Here is a 17,748-nt window from a genome sequence, read left to right as displayed (position 1 = left end):
AATTATTTGTTTATATAAACTGTCCAGAGAATGTTTGAATTTTATTATTTTGTATTTTTTAAACATTTTTTTAATGTTTATTTATTTTTTGAGAGAGAGAGACAGAGCTCGAACAGGGAAGAGGCAGAGAGAGGGGGAAACAAAGACTATGAAGCAGGCTCCAGGCTCCAAGCTGTCAGCACAGAGCCCAATGCAGGGCTCAAACCCATGAACTGTGAGATCATGACCTGAGCCAAAGTCCAACACTTAACCGACTGAGCCACCTAAGCGACCCTATTATTTTGTATTTTAAGTAAGCTATATTTCATTGATCTGAATGAAGGTACCCTGAGGCTCTCATCTAATAAATGACACCAGACAAATCTGGTATCAACTAAATTGTTCTTTTCAGTTTCCTGTCTGCTTGGAGAAGTTCGTGATTTTGTGGTTTTATAGAAAGAAATCTGGAAAATAGAAATAATAATTATTTCCAATCCTTTTCCTTCTCACTTTAAAAATGTTTGGAAAGATTTGATGAACAATGACTCTGACTTACCTTTTTTTTAAGATATAAAATATCTTGGGGTGCCTGAATGGCTCAGTCGGTTGAGCATCCAACTTTGGCTTAGGTCGTGATCTTACCACTCCTGANGCCAACAGAATTCTATAAACCTGACCTGACTCAAGGTTGTTTCAAAGGCAAATAGAAGAGAGACACCTGGCTGGCTCAATTAGTAGAGCAGGCAACTCCTTCTCTTGGGGTTGCAAGTTCAAGTCCCACATTGGGTGTAAAGTTTACTTAAAAATAAAATATTTAACAAAAAATGTCATAAGATGTAAAAAATTACTAAGCCTTTTTATTAGCAACTCCATATAGTATTAATAATATTATCCCACATATTATATACTTACTAGTTTTTAAAACTTTTTTTGTCTGAGTATAGTTGACACACCATGTTGCTTTAGTCTCAGGCATACAACAAAGTTATTGATTCCACAACTCTATACGTTAATGCTATGCTTACCACAAGTGTACCTACCATCTGTCACCATATAACACTATTGACTATATTTATATAGTGTCCATATATAGATGAAGGAAAAAGAATGAAATCTTACCATTTGCAACAACATAAATGGACCTAAAACATGTTATGCTAAGTGAAATAAGTCACAGAAAGACAAATATCATATAATTTCACTTATATGTGGAATCTAAAAACAAAACAAATGAATAAACAAAAAGTAGGATCAGACTTATAAACACAGAGAACAAACTGAAGTTGGTTGTCGGGGGGAGGGAGATAGAAGAATGAGCAAAAGGGGTGAAAAAGAGTAGGAGATACAGACTTTCAGTTATTGAATGAATAAGTCACAGGAATAAAAGGCTCTAATTTATCCTAAGTACTTGATCAGAACTAACAATGTCATTTTTCTACAACTGAGACAGAAAGCTATTTTTTCTACTTCTTCCCACAACACTCCAGGCCCATATCAAACCTAAGAAAACTAGGTCCAAGTGAGTCATGTGAGTGTCCTGGGCCTCATTAGCTGAATAATGTTCATGCCTATAAGTGTGTCTTAAGATTTAGTGAGATATTTCATGTGTTCATACAATAATTGTCTATAAGGCTATGGAATAGGTCATGCTGGTAAATACTGTCTAGTTAGTTGTGTGGAGAGTGGGGGGTTAAGTAGCTCTATAAACTAACTTAGATCATTTCATTTCAAAAAATCAGAATGTGCCAGCAATATAATTGAACTTAAATATTATTAAACATTGTTTAATTCTTCTTCAGTAATTTAGAACACATTTCAGGGCCTTACACATTTTCAGGGTCATTATTTTGAAAGGAGCTCTTACAGTATAACTCCAGATACAAAAGATAATAGAGACTGGACTGTATCGATACCAATTTATGATAGCTCTTTTACAGTCTTGATATTCTTATATATTTATTTCCATTAATAAGTAGAAAAGGTGAAAAATAATTTTACTTTATATTACAAGAAATCGAACTTCTATGACATCTAACGATAAAGCATCTCAAGGATCTACACATATATCCTGAAAATAGTGTAGTAAAACTGCCTTCATTTAGAATTTTCAGTACTTTAAGGGCACTGGGTGGCTCAGTCAGTTAAGCATCCAACTTCGGCTCAGGTCATGATCTCATGGTTTGTGAGTTTGAGCCACGCCTCAGGCTGTCAGTGCAGAGCCCACTTTGGATCCTCTGTTTCCTTCTCTCTCTGCCCCTCTCCCACTCGTGCTCTCTCTCTCAAAAACAAATAAACATTAAAAAAATTATTTTCAGTAGTTTAGATCAAGAAGTCATGATTCTTTTTTTTAATATTTTATTTTATTTTTGAGAGAGAGAAGGAGACATAGCATGAGCAGGGGAGGGGCAGAGAGAAAGAGACACAGAATCCGAAGCAGGTTCCAGCCTCTGAGCTGTCAGCACAGAGCCCAACACAGGGTTGGAAGCCATGGACCACGAGATCATGACCTGAGACCAAGTCAGACGCCTAACCAACTGAGCCACCAGGCACCCCAGAAATCATGATTCTTAAGAACAGAGTTCAGGGGGCGCCTGGGTGGCTTAGTCGGTTAAGCGTCCGACTTTCGCTTAGGTCATGATCTCGTGGTTCGTGGGTTCGAGCCCCGCGTCAGGCTCTGTGCTGACTGCCAGCTCAGAGCCTGGAGCCTGTTTCAGTCTGTGACTCCCTCTCTCTCTGACCCTTCCCTGCTCATGCTGTCTCTCTCTCTCTCTCTCCTAGAAATAAATAAAACATTAAAAAAAAAAAAAAGAACAGAGTTCAAAATCTCTTCAATTTTGATTTAGGTTCTATTCATAATAAAGACTTATCCAACCAGAAATCAATGACTTTTTCGAACAAAGAACTCAAGGAATTATATCTAATTATGGCTTACTTACCATTTGTATATAATTATTTTAAAATCTGTACTCCAGTGATTAATTCTTATATTAATACTTACATTACCTTAAGTGTTTTATAGACATATTTTATTATTACACAATGTAACCCTATTATAAATGGTAATGGCATCATTAACTTAGCCAATTTTACTTATTTAGTGGCTGTTTGTTCTTACTTTACACTTGTTAATTCTCTTTATACTATGACTTGTACTTGGAAGTAATAAAATCAGATTTCTTTATAAATATTTATGATCTAGTCCTTTTTCCTAAATCAGATTGTAGCCCTTTCCTAATTGTTTCTAGTAAAGTCTGCTTACTTTTTTTTTTCTGCCTGTGTAGCAATATGTACTGCATACTCCCTAGAAAATGTAATCCTGGGTATTTATGCCTTAACTTCCACTTAATCAAAATCTTACTAAGTACCATGTAGGTCCTGGTGTTACAAAGTGTGGAAAGTTAGTTACTTAACGAGTTTAAGTAGATGCTTCTGGTACGGAGTCTTAGCATCTACAGTCATATGGTCAAAAGGGATCACTAAGTGATTGGTATTCTTCATGAATACCAATCTTTCCAGTAGGATTTTTTTTTCACTATCATATCTGAGCTTATCTCTTGTTGAAAGTAACATTTAGTACCAGGTAATAGAAGCAGACAGAATATGCTTTTTTTTTTTTTATGTTTATTTATTTTTGAGAGAGGAACATAGCATGAGTGGGGAGGGGCAAAGACAAAGGGAGACACAGAATCCAAAACAGGCTTCAGGCTCTGAGCTGTCAGCACAGAGCCCAACACAGGGCTCAAACTCATAAACCAGGAGATCATGACCTGAACCAAAGACAGATATTCAACCAACTAAGACACCCAGGTGCCCCCAGAACATGCTTTTTGAGATTCTTAGGTTCTTTTTTAAAACCCTAAGGTGTTCAATATCTCCTTTTCCCTCTCTCTTAGGTGAGACTGAAGTTTATAAGTCTTGGCCACATTTGTCCCCATAAGGGATGCAAATTTGTGATTTCAGAAGTTCCAGCCACCAGTAAAAAGCACTATCCAATGTTTTGCAGATGTTCACTGGGCCAAATTTCATCACAAATAACTCCATTCCACTGTTAAGTGCCAAATTTAAAGTATTAGGTTACTTTATAGTCAAAACAACCAAGCCCTAGTCCAGACTGCTATAAGAGAAGAACCCATTGCACTGTCCCTTTTGTTCTACGCAAGCATTTAGTGGTAGCTTTCCCTTTTGCTAGTTGACATACAGTTTAAAGGAAATAGTAACTCTTTTGTAAAAGGTAACCAGATTAGGTTATTGGTAATAAGCCCACTAAAATCAGTAATTCTTAACATTGGCCTGAAGTAGCATAATGGAATAATAGTTGCATTTTTTATTATCCCATTGTGATTATCTGTAGAGAAACACACAAGACTCATTATTTATATATTTTAAACTTACAGCTCTTCAACTGTATCCGAGATTTCACTGCCAAGAATGCAGTGAGGCTTGAAGCTTTATTAGAGATCCAGGATCCAATCCTTACAAACATTTTCTTTTGCTTGTAGTTTCTGTTCAAGTATTTATACTGTCTAAAAAAGTACTGCTATGATTTACAGTCATTCCCAAAACATGTGAACTACCTGGATATAGCTCTAACAAAACACATACAGCATGTGTATGCTGAAAATTACCCCAAAAAAGCATTATTTACAGACTTTGCATCTTGGTTCCCAAGTACTCTTGTACAGAATATGGAGGTTCTGTCTCTGTCTTTGAATAATGAATGGTCAAGGAGATTCAAACTTTACTAGGTAAGTTTGCAAATGAGTGTTACAAAGAGAAGTCAGTCTGCCTTTCTTTGGCTCTACTTGCAGAAAATGAAGTCACCGCTTTTGCTGTCTTGGATCAAAACCAGGAAGAAATTGTTGATACCAATGGAGCCGGAGATGCATTTGTTGGAGGTACAGACTCATTTATTTCATACTTATAAGTTAAACATTTCCTTTAACCCTTGCCTCTACCTCTAGCCAAGATTTACAAATTTAATAACTTAATTTCTTCTTTTAAATAATTAACTCCTAGTGTTCTTTCCATATGCTACTATCACTGTGAATATTATAAGGTATTTTACTACAGAAAAAATACTTATTTTTGGCTTAAAGATAATTTTCTATTATGCTATACCCCAGTCATTTTCACAAGATTAATTGTGTCTGTGAGAATATTGCATAAACAAGCTACATCAAATCATCAAGTATAGTATATAGTGTATTCATAGTCCTTCAGACTTAAATGTCAATACATTGTTGTTCTTTTAAACAAGTTGTGGTGAATTTTAAACAGTATTCTAATAACTAAGGATAGTATCTTTGGATTGTATCATTTGGTTAAAACATCTGTTTCTAACACAGTAGTTGAATGTTTATGATATATTAGAAAGGGTTAAATTTTTGTCTGGTTCAGACCTAGTAAGAACTGGCACAGGGCACCTGGATGGCTCAGTCGGTTAAGCATCTGACTTCAGCTTAGGCCATGATCTCACCGTTCGTGAGTTCAAGCTCTGCATCAGGCTCACAGCTCAGAGCCTGGAGCCTGCTTTGGATTCTTTGTCTCCTTCTCTCTCTGCCTCTCCCCCACTCATGCTCTCTCCCTCTCTCTCTCAAAACTAAATAAACATTAAAAAAAAAAGAATAAAAAGAACTGGCACAATTTATAAGGACTAAATCATTTTTCGAATGAGTACTCAAAAATAAATTGAAGACAATTGGAAGATCTTTTGCTTGATGACTTAGATTGATCTAAAATCAGGTACAAAGGTTCTTTTGCTACATCTAAACCCCTTCTAGTTAAGAGTAGTTAAGCTAGACCATGGTTTCTAGAAAGCTTTACATTCCTGACTGATAATCCAGAAGAGTCCCTCCTGATCTCTGTTTATTTCTTAGAACATCAGTCTTGAACAGGAACCAAAAAAAAAAAGGCAAATAGAGTTGACCATAGTCCTCCTTTCCTTGGAAGATAATTTGAATCATGGGAAACTTAAATTATGTGATGGTATTAAGATAGTATAATTTAAAATACAGATATTCTTTTAGTGATCTTTTTTACCAACATAAACTTCTCATATTTCCTTCTTTGAAAATATTCATGCCTATTCTTAAATGAGCTGTTAACCAATAGACTCATAGCATACCCCAATGCCCTTTTCTTTGGAAAGAGTACATACCACAGATAACATTCTACTTTACTATCATGCTTGTATCTTTTGTGTCTTTTGCTTTGAAAGCCTTCATCATTGATTAGAGTGTTTTGCAGCTATTTTTTTCTATGCCATATTTCTTCAGAGCTATAAATCCATGTAGGCTAAAAATATCTTTTCCAGAATTGGGCTAAATTCTGTAATATGTTAAGGAAACACCATGGATTTCTCACTTAAAATTGGTTAAACCGGAATCTTCTTATATAACTTTTTTTAAATTTTATTTTAGAGAGATTGTGCACATGAGTCGGGGAGAAGAGCAAAGGGAAAGGGAGAGAGAGAGAGAATCTCAAGCAGGTTCCATACTAAGCTCAGGGCCCAACACTGGGCTCAATGCAGACCTCAGTCCCACAACCCCAGGATCATGACCTCAGCCTAAACCAAGAGCTGGATACTTAACTGACTGAGCCACCCAGGCACACCAGTACATAACTTTTAAAATTATACCTTGTGTATGCATTATTTAAGTACTTTAAATACTTAAAACATTAAGTATTCTATTTTTTTAATATTTAGTAAGGCACCATCATATTTATAATGGTGACCTAATTAGTCATTACTTTGGGCCCTGGGCCACCTAGCCCTGTAAAAACAAACTCCTTTACAAGCACCTAACTACCCACAATGTTCCCAGTACTAAGTAAAAACTTGTGGACTTTCTGAGGGAGAGAGAAGTCTTCTTAGGGTACTAAAGTAGGAACAGCTAGCTACCCATTTGTATTGTGGTAAAGATAATAAATGAACTACCTCACCAAAACACTTGGGCTCTCTTTTATAGGACCTTCAGCCTCTTTTTTATTTCACTCTACCTACCTACAATTTATTTTTGGGGTACAGTGACGTAAGTTGTAAGGGAAGAGTATGGAACAGGGATCCACAAACTTTTTTTATAAAGGGCCAGAAAGTGAATATGTTAGGTTTTCAAGTCATATGCAAGCTGTATTACATATTCCAGTTTTGTTTGTTTGTGTACTTGCTTTTTGTTTTGATTTTGGTTTTTTACAACACTCTAAAAATGTAAAAACCTTTATCTCTCCAGTTATACAAAAACAGGCCACAGTCTAGAATTGGCCCTCAGGCTCTAATTTGTCAACCCCTTGTGTAATATGTTGGCAGCTTCCTCACTTTATTCTCTTTCCTCATACCCTGGATCCAAACAGTGGATTTCACTACATGCTGTTGAAATCACTCTAGATAAGGTGGAAGGCAGGCTGACACTAGGCAGGACTTGACTGGTACTACCTCAATTAGGTAGCCATTTTTCTCACTTTAACCCTACTCTGATCAGTTTCCAGGATAATCAGATCCTGACAGACTGAGTCATGCAATGACATGAACACTCCAAGGTCATTTTAGAACTGAAATCCTTATCTGGGCATGTTTAGCACGTTATATGTAAGTCAAGGTATACAGTATAGCAATAGATAACATTTATATAGCCAACCAGCATCTTAAGCATTTTACAAATATTTATTCATTTAGTGTTCATAAAATTTCACTGAGGTAGGTTATTTTTAACCCCATTTTACTGATGAGAACACTGAGATACATAGGGGTTAGGTAACTTGATCAAAGTCTCATAGACCTAGAGAATAATGGGGCTAAGATCCTAATCTGGGCAGTCTGGCTCCAAACTCAGTGTTCTTACTGCACTCTTGCCCCTCTAAACTTTGAGAGGAATCTCATCATTAGGACTGGGAGCCACAGACCAGCCTTACTAACCAAAGCTGGGTTTTGCTACAGAGAGAATCTTTCTATTATCTGAATAGATGATTTCATGTATTGAACAGGAGTTTTTGTTATCTGATAGAATTCTGAGGACTCTAGGGTAAGATTGTTGCAGAAAAGAAAGAGAAAGGGAAAGGGAAAATAATCGAAGGACTATAGTCCCTGGTGAGTTTGAACCAGGAGCTTTTTGCTAAGCAGTAGAATCGATTGTGCTACAGAGATACAGAAAGACAGATCATAAACTTGCTGGGTCAGCATGGAATCTGAACACAAGGAGTTAATATGAATCAACCATTTAATAGCACCAGGCTAATGCATGCCATTTTACAATAGAGATGGTCTTATTAGTTGGAAATACTAAAAAATAAAAATAAAATTCCATTGGTTAAAAACCCCTACTTGCATCACTACACTAGGGAAAGCCTTTCTACTAGGATGGGAAATATTCCAGCTGTTGAAGCATACTTCTCTACCTTGAATAAGAATGGAGAGGCAATGGCAACTTTTACATTTACTATGTAGTTTCTTTTTCTTTTCTCTGTTTTATTGCCTGATTAACATATCTCCTCTCTGATTGACACATTCTCTCCTTAGATAGATAATATATTCCCCCTATTACTTTTGAGTCTTGCTGGCTTAAGAGTATTTCTGTCTTTGTGACTTTGCATAACTATATTCCAGTCCCAGTTTCCTAGATGAAGCATCACTTCATCTACCATGTGCTAATTACATATCCCAGTACCAGAGTGCCATGTGTTCTTATTAGCCACATAAGAGATATATAACTATAGTACATCATAGGTTTTCATGTATAATTTTAAAATGAGTACCCCAAATGTACATAAATTAAATTCATAGTTCCATCTCAAGGGTTCAGTAACAGTGACAATTCCCTCTAGCCTCTACAAGCATACCTCCTTGTTCTATTTGGAGATCTTAAGCGCTCTGTAACATTTGCCCTTTATTTGTCCGTAGCCAGGCCTGATGGAACTACCCTTTTCACAATCTCCCTCAAAAGCCCAAGTGCTACGATTGTACCCTTGGAAATGGAGACAATTCTATAATCTAAGTGTGATTTCCTAATTTCCCAGGTCAGGAGAAAATTTCTTCCTGTTGTCCTGCTGTGCTTTGTCACAGCAGGTCTGCCTTTTCATTTGGAACCCTCTTTGTCACTGCCATAGTAACAAATGGAAACATTGAGAACATTTTGTGACAGGCACTGTCATTGTTCCTGGTGAAATCTCTTCCCCTGTGTCTTCCCAGTAAATGAAACTGAGAAGAAAAATCATAGCAAATAACATGAAAGGGGACCTAATCAATATGTTCCCAGTTGGCTGTCAATACCAGCCTGTGTTAATCTAATGTGATTTAGTTGTATGTTTTATGGCAGCTGTAGGAATATGGACTAGACCTACAAATCACTAAAAGTGAGTACACCTTTGACAAATTATACCCAAGAACATATATATATAGCTTTCAGATAAAAGACTAGAGACCTCACCCAAGGACCAACATTCTTAGGATTAAAAAAGCTTCGTTAAATGTAGTTAAGAGCCATATATAGCTTAGAACAGTTTCTTCTGAATGACAGTAAAGTGTGCTAACCTCTTATACTTTTTATTTTAAGTTTCTCATGACAGCTTTAGCAGAGAAAATATATCACCATAAAAGATATTACCTACAGTATACAAATGACTGTTAAAGCCACTTAGCAATCACAATGTAAATAATTATCCTATTTCCCATCTAATAAAAAGAAGAATCAATCTTACTTTATAATTCATTTTCAAAAAGCATTTTGGATTAGAGAAAAATGTTTAAGTTTCTCAAACAAGGATGCTACTTCCCTCTCATGTAGCACGTGTCTATACCTCTGAGAGTCATGGATGTTCTCTAAATTATCTTCATATTTTCTGCCCTCACCTTGTTTATTTGTTCACAAATGTGTAGCTTACTGTCCTGCTGTTCTTAATTGCTGCTAAATTGTGCTGTGTAAAGAAGTGTCACAGAATTCTTGTGATATTTTTTCTGCACTACCTCTTTTCTTAGCTGTCCAACTCAGAAAACTAGAAAATAACTTAGTTAAATATGTCATTTCTCACAACAATTCACTCAAGAATCAAAACTTTCATAGCACTCATTATATGCAGAGGATTTATTTGATGGTGACCAAGATAAGAGCTGCATACTCCTACTCACCCCCACCCCCACACCCAAGGAAACAATTAATACCCTTTCCTGTCTTTTAATTTCAGTAAGACATCTTTGGTATTTTATTTCTTTTTTTAATGTTTATTTATTTTTGAGAGAGACAGAGCATGAGCGGGGCAGGGGCAGAAAGAGAGGGAGACACAGGATCCAAAGCAGGGTCCAGGCTCCACATAGAGCCCAATGCAGAGCTCAAACTCATGAGTTGTGAGATCATGACCTGACCCAAAGTTGGATGCCCAACCAACTGAGCCACCTAGGTATTTTATTTCTTAAGCAGCAATTTTCCTTAAAACCATCAAATCCGGTATGAAGTTGACTTCATCATTCGTAATAAGAAATTCACCATGGACAACAGCCCAAGTTCACAGCAGGGGAGGGGAGATTCACACCTTGCACAGTCATAGGACACTTCACGATGCACAATCATAGGTCACTTCGCAAGAAGCTATTCTAGTGCTGATGTGGGTCCAAGAACAAATTTCAAGAACAACTGCCTGAGATTATTTAAGCTTTTGTTGCCTTAAAGAGCTAGATGATTCCCAAGCCATGCCAAAAAAAGAGAAATAACTGTGGTTCACATGGAATACTAGGTGATTTTAAGTTGAAAAGTCTGAAATTCTCACAAACATGAATCCTTGCTCAAAGATCTAGTATCCTGGAAGACCTCCACCTAGAACAATTATAAATAGATAGTACAATTCAAAGGACTTTGTCTTCTGGGAGATTCTGATAAGACAGATAGTCTGAGCCATGTAGCTCAGACCCTGAAGCTCAAATATGAACCTACATTTTCTATATTTGAAGATTTTTGAGAAATACTTATTCTAAGAAAACAATGTTGGTATTTATAAGATTGTATTTAGTGGCAGAGCAGAAAAAATGTCATAAGCAACATTTCTGAAGTTAATTTTCTTAGATAGAATTGTGACATGGCAAAATATATGTGTATCAGTTTCCTGCTCTAGAATATTTGTGAGTCAAATGGAATTAATTTGAATTCATTACTGACCCCAGCTGCTATTACTTGGACTTGATTAATCTTACCTACCATATCTGTCTGATTCATATAACAGGTATTAGTTGTATACATAACAAATCACCCCCAAAACTTTGTGACCTAAAATGACAACCATTTATTTAGCTCCACAAGTCTGTTGATTGGCAGCTGGGCCAAGGCTCAACTCGACAGTTCCTCTGTCTTAGAGGTGGGAAAGATTAAGTGTGCCCAAAGTCACAGTGAAAACCAGGATTCAGACTCAAAAGTTTGACCCCAGAGTTCTTAGCCCTAATTATTTTGTTATATTCTGTTCCATTGGTATATCATCTTATCTTCCCCTCCAAGGAAGGAGAAATAGCCAAAATGGTTTTCTAAACACTAGTCCATAGACCAATTCCTTTCTATGACCTAACAGATTTTATCAATATGAGAAAAAGTAGGAGCAATATAGTAAGTTTTCACTAAGCTAAAAGTATTCGGTTTTAAATCCTGTCTCAATTGTGTGTGAATTTGTTAAAGTGTACCTTCAATGGCTTTGTAATTAATATAATCAAAATAAATAAAGTCATGTTAGTAGCCTGGCTAACCTTGAGACCTAGCAGAAGTCTTAGCCATGGTATATAAGTCGTTAGAAACAGCCTTCCAAACTACTTAAATGAAAATTTGTGTGAAACAGAACCTCTGATGTTACAACGCTTCTTACTATCAACAGTCTGAATAAAACAAAAATTACACAATTACTAAATTCACAACTATTCTCACTTCAGATACATGAATTCCCAAACCTGGGGTATGAACACAGGCTTTTAATTTATTTTTCATTTAATTATCCAGCTAACATTGATTTTTTTTTTATAGAGATGAGATACGTTTCTTTTATTTCTAGTCCATGAAATAGATGGCAAATTAAAAACCAGTTTCTATCATCAAACACTCTTAAAATTTTAGAATCACCCTTCTGGGAAGAATTGTCAGCTGACCAAATAAAGGTTTTTCAATTGAATTAAATAATAACAATATTAGTTATCTTGCTTATGAATTAGGGCATAAATATGCTCACACAAGTAAGTTTACTATCATCTCCTTATTCAGGCAGCTATGACCTTCCTCGTCCTGATGAGCCTTTTTGTTTTCTAAGTATATTATATTTAGTGCTGAAAGGGAATACTTTTAAAAATCACATTTTCTGAATATTCAAGCTGAGAAATAAAATAACAAGATAAGCATTAAAAAAAATCACATTTTCTGGTTTTCAGGTTTCAAACTGTTTTCAGTCATCAAGCTATGTTCAAACATGGTCTTCTCTGAATCAGAATGAAATGAGATTAAACAAATCCTCATTTGGTCTTATTCACATTTTATTTGGTGGCTCATAAAACAACTCCCTGGAACGAGTCAGTGTTTTAAGTATAAAGCCATGGTCTGTTCAGAAGTCCCCATTTGACAGATGAGGAAAATGAGTCCCATAGAAAGGTACTTAACTGCCAATATACAATAGTAGGAGACAGATTTCCTGACTTATTAATTCATAGACCAATAATTATACATGTTAATAACCCAAATGAAAGTTGTCCTTTGAGCAGTCTGTTATATAGGCCTCTTGGAAATACATAGGTCAAGCAAGAGTCAATATCCCAAAAAGATAGAAATCTTTGATGTACATTTTCTTGGCATATGGGTATCCAAGATGTTTGACTTCAACTATAAACAGAAGCATATGCTAAAACTCTTATTTTGGGAAGAACCACATCAGAGATCACACATTAGGCTTAAAATTCAAATTCTAACCTGATCTTGCACATTTTTGTTTCATAAGGAGGAATGATCTTTAAAGCAGTATTTTGAAAGGGGTTAGGGCAAAAAAGCAACTTGACTATACAAGTTAAACAAGGGGTTTAGCGGTCCTCTTCAGGATCTTTCCTGAAGTGGGGGCATTGAAAAGTTTTTTGGTTTGACTTTTGTTTTGTTTTGTTTTTTAATTCAAATCCAGTATCCCATGCCATGTTAATAGAATTTGACAGGTTTCCATTTTCAGTCACCAGAAAGGGGAAATAAGTTATCCTCATAGTTACAGCACTGGCCAGTTGCCCATATATTATACCATGCTGCTCAATTGCTCACTTTGTGTGGGAGGTTGTGTGGTGCTAAGCTATTGTAAAGGAACCTTTGCTCTGAACTGACTCCCTGTCCATGTCAGTCACTGTACCATCTGACACTACTTAGGCTTTGGTTTTCATTGTGTAAATACCTGCTAAGTCAGACCTTACCCTGGCAGGCAAAGTAGCTTTTTAAGTTGTTTCAAATTTTACTGTTTGTTGATTTTTTTTCCAGAAAAATCTGTGTTTTCTGGCATATATATGGGTCATAGCTTGTTACTTGAGTTCATGACTAGTTGGTAGTCAATATGAAGTCAAAGCATAACAAAACAAAATTTTACTAACTAGTCTACATAGAAAATGAAAGAAAAAGAATTCACATCTGAGTACTTTACCGCTGAGGGAAACCATTACTTTGTCACATCTGGGTAGTCTAAGCTACCAAATTGAAGTGGGAATTTCCTGCCAGATGTTAGTCCTTTGAGCAACCTGTGAGAATCTAAAAGAGGGTATATAAGTTCTTATTTGGTAGGACTATAGCCACTGTGGAAGCTCGCTCCTAATAGGTAGCAGACATTTTTATGTACTACCACTAGTCAGGAGTTTGTGTGACCTGTCTAAAGCTAACACTGTTTGGTCTTGTTAAACACATAAATATGGAAGGCCTAATTTGGGAAGTACAACATCGGGTCTCACAGATATTCTAGCAAGAGTAAATACTGCATTGCAATGACCTCCCAAATACAGATGACAAAAGTTTTGTTTCATTAGGAAAAAGAAGGTAAGACTGAGCCCCCCAGGTATTCCAGGTAACTTGAATAAGGTCATTTTACAAAGTCACTGAAGACCAAATATGAAGGAAATTAAGAATCTGAAACGGCAGGGAAAATACCAAGTATTTACATCAGCTTCCTGTTCCAGATGCACATGGGAATTAGGAAGCAAAAATTTCATTCAGAAGAGTTGTGCTCAAGAAGTAGAAATGCTTTTATCCAATTGAAACAAGAAACATTTTTAAGGGGGGGGAGAAAAAGACTTTCCACATGATCTCACTGTTTTGTCATCCTCTGTAAAGGAAAATATTGACATTTACCAGACTGTTTGCTCCAGCTTTCTGATCTCCTGCAGTTTATTTTTATAACAACCTTATCGATGGGCCTCTTACCCAGCTCTCTAGGTTTAACTGAGTTGAGTCGATTTGTTACCACAGCTTCAAGTAGCTGTTACAGAACAAGCAAGACATCCTAATAAAGCTGTAAATGTGTTTACTCAAACAGAGTATTGATTTAACTTGGAGAGGGAGAAGCCGGTGCTTAGCACAGTGTCAGGGTGGATGAATTTCACTGTAGCTTTTCATTGTCATCTGCCATGGTTGTGAAACACTAAGTAAAGCCATCAGAGGATAATTAGAAGCACCAGAAATTTAGCCCCTAAAATCAGTTAACCGCTTGGGAGTTTTGTAGCTTAATTAGCTTTTATTAAAAATTTCCTCCAGTAATAATAGTCAAGCACTTTTAATGGTGTTTTCAGACAGACCAAGATTTCAAGGTTGTGACTTGTTTAATATATGAATTTAACAGGTAAAGGTTTTCCAGAGTTTTTATCACTCCAGTAATTAGGCTAACACCAGAACACAATATAAAGACACCATGATCTGTACTCAAACCAGCAGAAGAAGTACATGATTTTTCTGAAAAATCCATTTCAAAGAAGTAGTAAAACAATTATAAAATATTTAAAACACATGTTGTAGAAAAAATATCCTGTTAACATCTTCATTAAATATAAATGACCTATATACATAAAACTGTCAATGCCACCCTTGTTTCTTGATGCCATTTTTTATTTTTTAGAGAGAGAGAGCACAGGAGCTGGAGAGAGGGGCAAAGAAGGAGAGAAGGGGAGAACAAGAGCAAGAGAGAGAAAGAGAGAACAAGAGAGAGAAGAGAGAGAAAGAACCTTAAGCAGCCTCCATGTCCAGCACAGAGCTCAATGTGGGGCTTGATCCCAAAACCCTGGGATCATGACCCAAGCTAAAATCAAGAGTTGAATGCCAAACCAACTTAACCACTCAGGCACCCATAGATACCATTCTTCATTTTTTTAATGTTTATATTTATTTATCTGGGGTGAAGGAGCAGAGAAGAAGAGAGAATCCCAAGTAGGCTCCACATTGTCAGCACAGAGCCCAACATGGGACTTGATCTCACAACTGTAAGATTATGACCTGAGCTGAAATCTAGAGTCGAACACTTAACCAACTAAGCCACCCAGATGCCCCACCATTCTTCATTAAAAAAGAATCTGAAATATTCTGGTTTGGGGTGCCTGGGTGGCTCAGTAAGTTAAGCATCCAACTTTGGCTCAGGTCATGATTTCACAGTTTGTGAGTTCAAGCCCTGCATCAGGCTCTGTGCTGACATCTCAGAGCCTGGACCCTGCTTGGGATTCTGTGTCCCCCACTCTCTCTGCCCCTCCCCTGCTCGCTCTCTCAAAAAATGAACAACCCATTTTTAAAAATTTTTTAAATAAAGTACTCTGGCTTGCTGTAGTTAGTCACCATCTTAAAGGTTAAGAAAGTTGATGTGGGGCACGTAGATGGCTCAATCAGTTAAGCATCCAACTTCAGCTCAGCTCATGATCTCACAGCTGGTAGGTTTAAGCCCCCATCAGGCTCTATGCTGATAGCTCAGAACCTGGACCCTGCTTCAGATTCTGTTTCCTTCTCTCTCTGCCCCTCCCCTGCTTGTGCTCGTCTTTCTCTCTATCTCAAATATACATAAACATAAGAAAAGATTTTTTTCTTAAGTTGATGTACACCTGTGTAAAAGGAAAGGTCAGACTGAGGGGTTGTTTACCTTCTATAGAAATTGAATTAGCTATTAAATTTGATAAAAGTATTCCTATAAACACTCTCCCTGCCCACTTGCAAATGGCTAGAAAAATGTCATGGTCAAAAAAATCACCTAGGATAATGAACACAAAACTGAAAACTTATTTAAAATAAGTTTTACTGGGATGCCTGGGTGGCTGAGTTAGTTGAGCATCCAATTCTTGATATCAGCTTAAGTTATGATCCCAGAGTCATGGGATTGAGCCCAGTGTCAGGCTTCACATTCAGCATGGAGCCGGCCTAAGATTTTGTCTCTCCCTAAGCCCCTCTCCTCTGCTCATGCTCTCTCTATAAAATAAAATAAATAAAATAAAATAATGGTTTGATCATTAGACTTAAAATTAGTCTTCCTCTCTTATCTATAATCATTTATTTACTACACTATGGTAAACTTCTCAGGCCTTTTGGTACTACTGTCCCAGCCTGCCTAAATGACTAATAAAAAATGATAATAATGTGAAGGATAGCCTCTTCTAAAGCCTAGAAGTAACAGACTCTGTCAGAAAGGACAGTGAAAGATTTGGGGAGATTGTTCTTTGCCTTTGAAATGCTATGTAATAATAAGCCAATTCTACCCTGAGTTAAGTCTTTAAGCCATGAAATAGCAGATTACAAAGTTTTGTTGCATAAGAGGGCACCACCAGAGCTCTTTCTTTTAATTTTTCAAGAGATAGAGGAAATTGGTTTTCCACAGTTGTATATGTGTGTATGTATTTATTGAAGTAAGCTCTAGACCCAGTATGGAGCTTGAATTCACAACCCCAAAATCAAGAGTTGTATCCTCTACCAACTGAGCCAGCTAGGTGCCCCTTCACAGTTGTATTTAGATCTTTATTCTATATTAAAGTGTTCAAAAGCAGAGGAAAAAGAAAAGATATGGATTTATAGTTAACATCCTATTTTTTACATGTACATTTCAAAATCCCTACAGTACAGGGGCACCTGGGTGGCTTAGTCGGTTAAGCGTCCGACTTTCGCTTAGGTCATGATCTCACGGTTCGTGAGTTCGAGCCCCGCGTCGGGCTCTGTGCTGACTGCCAGCTCAGAGCCTGGAGCCTATTTCAGAGTCTGTATCTCCCTCTCTCTCTGACCCTCCCCTACTCACGCTGTCTCTCTCTCCTAGAAATAAATAAAAATATTAAAAAAAAAAACATCCCTACAGTACAGCAGTATATTTTGTTCTATTCAGTCTTCTTAAGAATGACAACTATGTGAGAAAACTTGTTGGCATGGAAGGGAAAGGTAAGATATAATAGGCAGCCATACTTTGGCTTTAAGGCACTGTTTCATCTGACTGCTTTGAACAAAAGTAACAGAAATTCATTTCATTTAGCTCAGGATAAGGATTTTTTTTTTTTTAAGGAAGCACACAAGCATTAAGGAAGACATTATAACATAGTGGTTATGACAGTGGGCCTCAAGACAGGTTTGAATCCTGGTACTGCCATTAACTAGTTGTGGGACTATGGACAAGTTACTTAACATTTCTAAGCCTTAGTTTCTTCATCTATAAAAATGAGGATAATGAGTGCCTATATCACTTGGGTTATCATGAAAGTTAAATGAAATAGTGTTTGTAAAGCACAGTGCCTGACACATCATAAGGTGTTATTATGTGTTATTCTATTATAAAAGGAATCTCATACAAGAGCCA

At 36.6% G+C, this 17,748-nt stretch overlaps 1 protein-coding gene across 4 annotated transcripts in view; it reads left to right on the top strand.

Annotated features, from left to right (window-relative positions):
- Nucleotides 1-17,748, top strand: part of ADK (adenosine kinase) — a 498,350-nt gene that overhangs the window by 456,307 nt on the left and 24,295 nt on the right. For all 4 annotated transcript variants that reach the window (XM_077778630.1, XM_077778632.1, XM_077778631.1 and 1 more), the window contains one exon: nucleotides 4,788-4,874. In XM_077778630.1, the coding sequence (XP_077634756.1) occupies nucleotides 4,788-4,874 (87 nt within the window). The remainder of the gene's footprint in view (nucleotides 1-4,787; nucleotides 4,875-17,748) is intronic.

The sequence above is a fragment of the Crocuta crocuta genome, unplaced genomic scaffold (assembly GCF_008692635.1).
Source record: "Crocuta crocuta isolate KB4526 unplaced genomic scaffold, BGI_CrCroc_1.0 scaffold167, whole genome shotgun sequence".
Classification (NCBI taxonomy): Eukaryota; Metazoa; Chordata; class Mammalia; order Carnivora; family Hyaenidae; genus Crocuta; species Crocuta crocuta.
The sequence above is the reverse complement of the archived record's forward strand: the minus strand, read 5'-3'. Positions and strand labels throughout refer to the sequence as shown.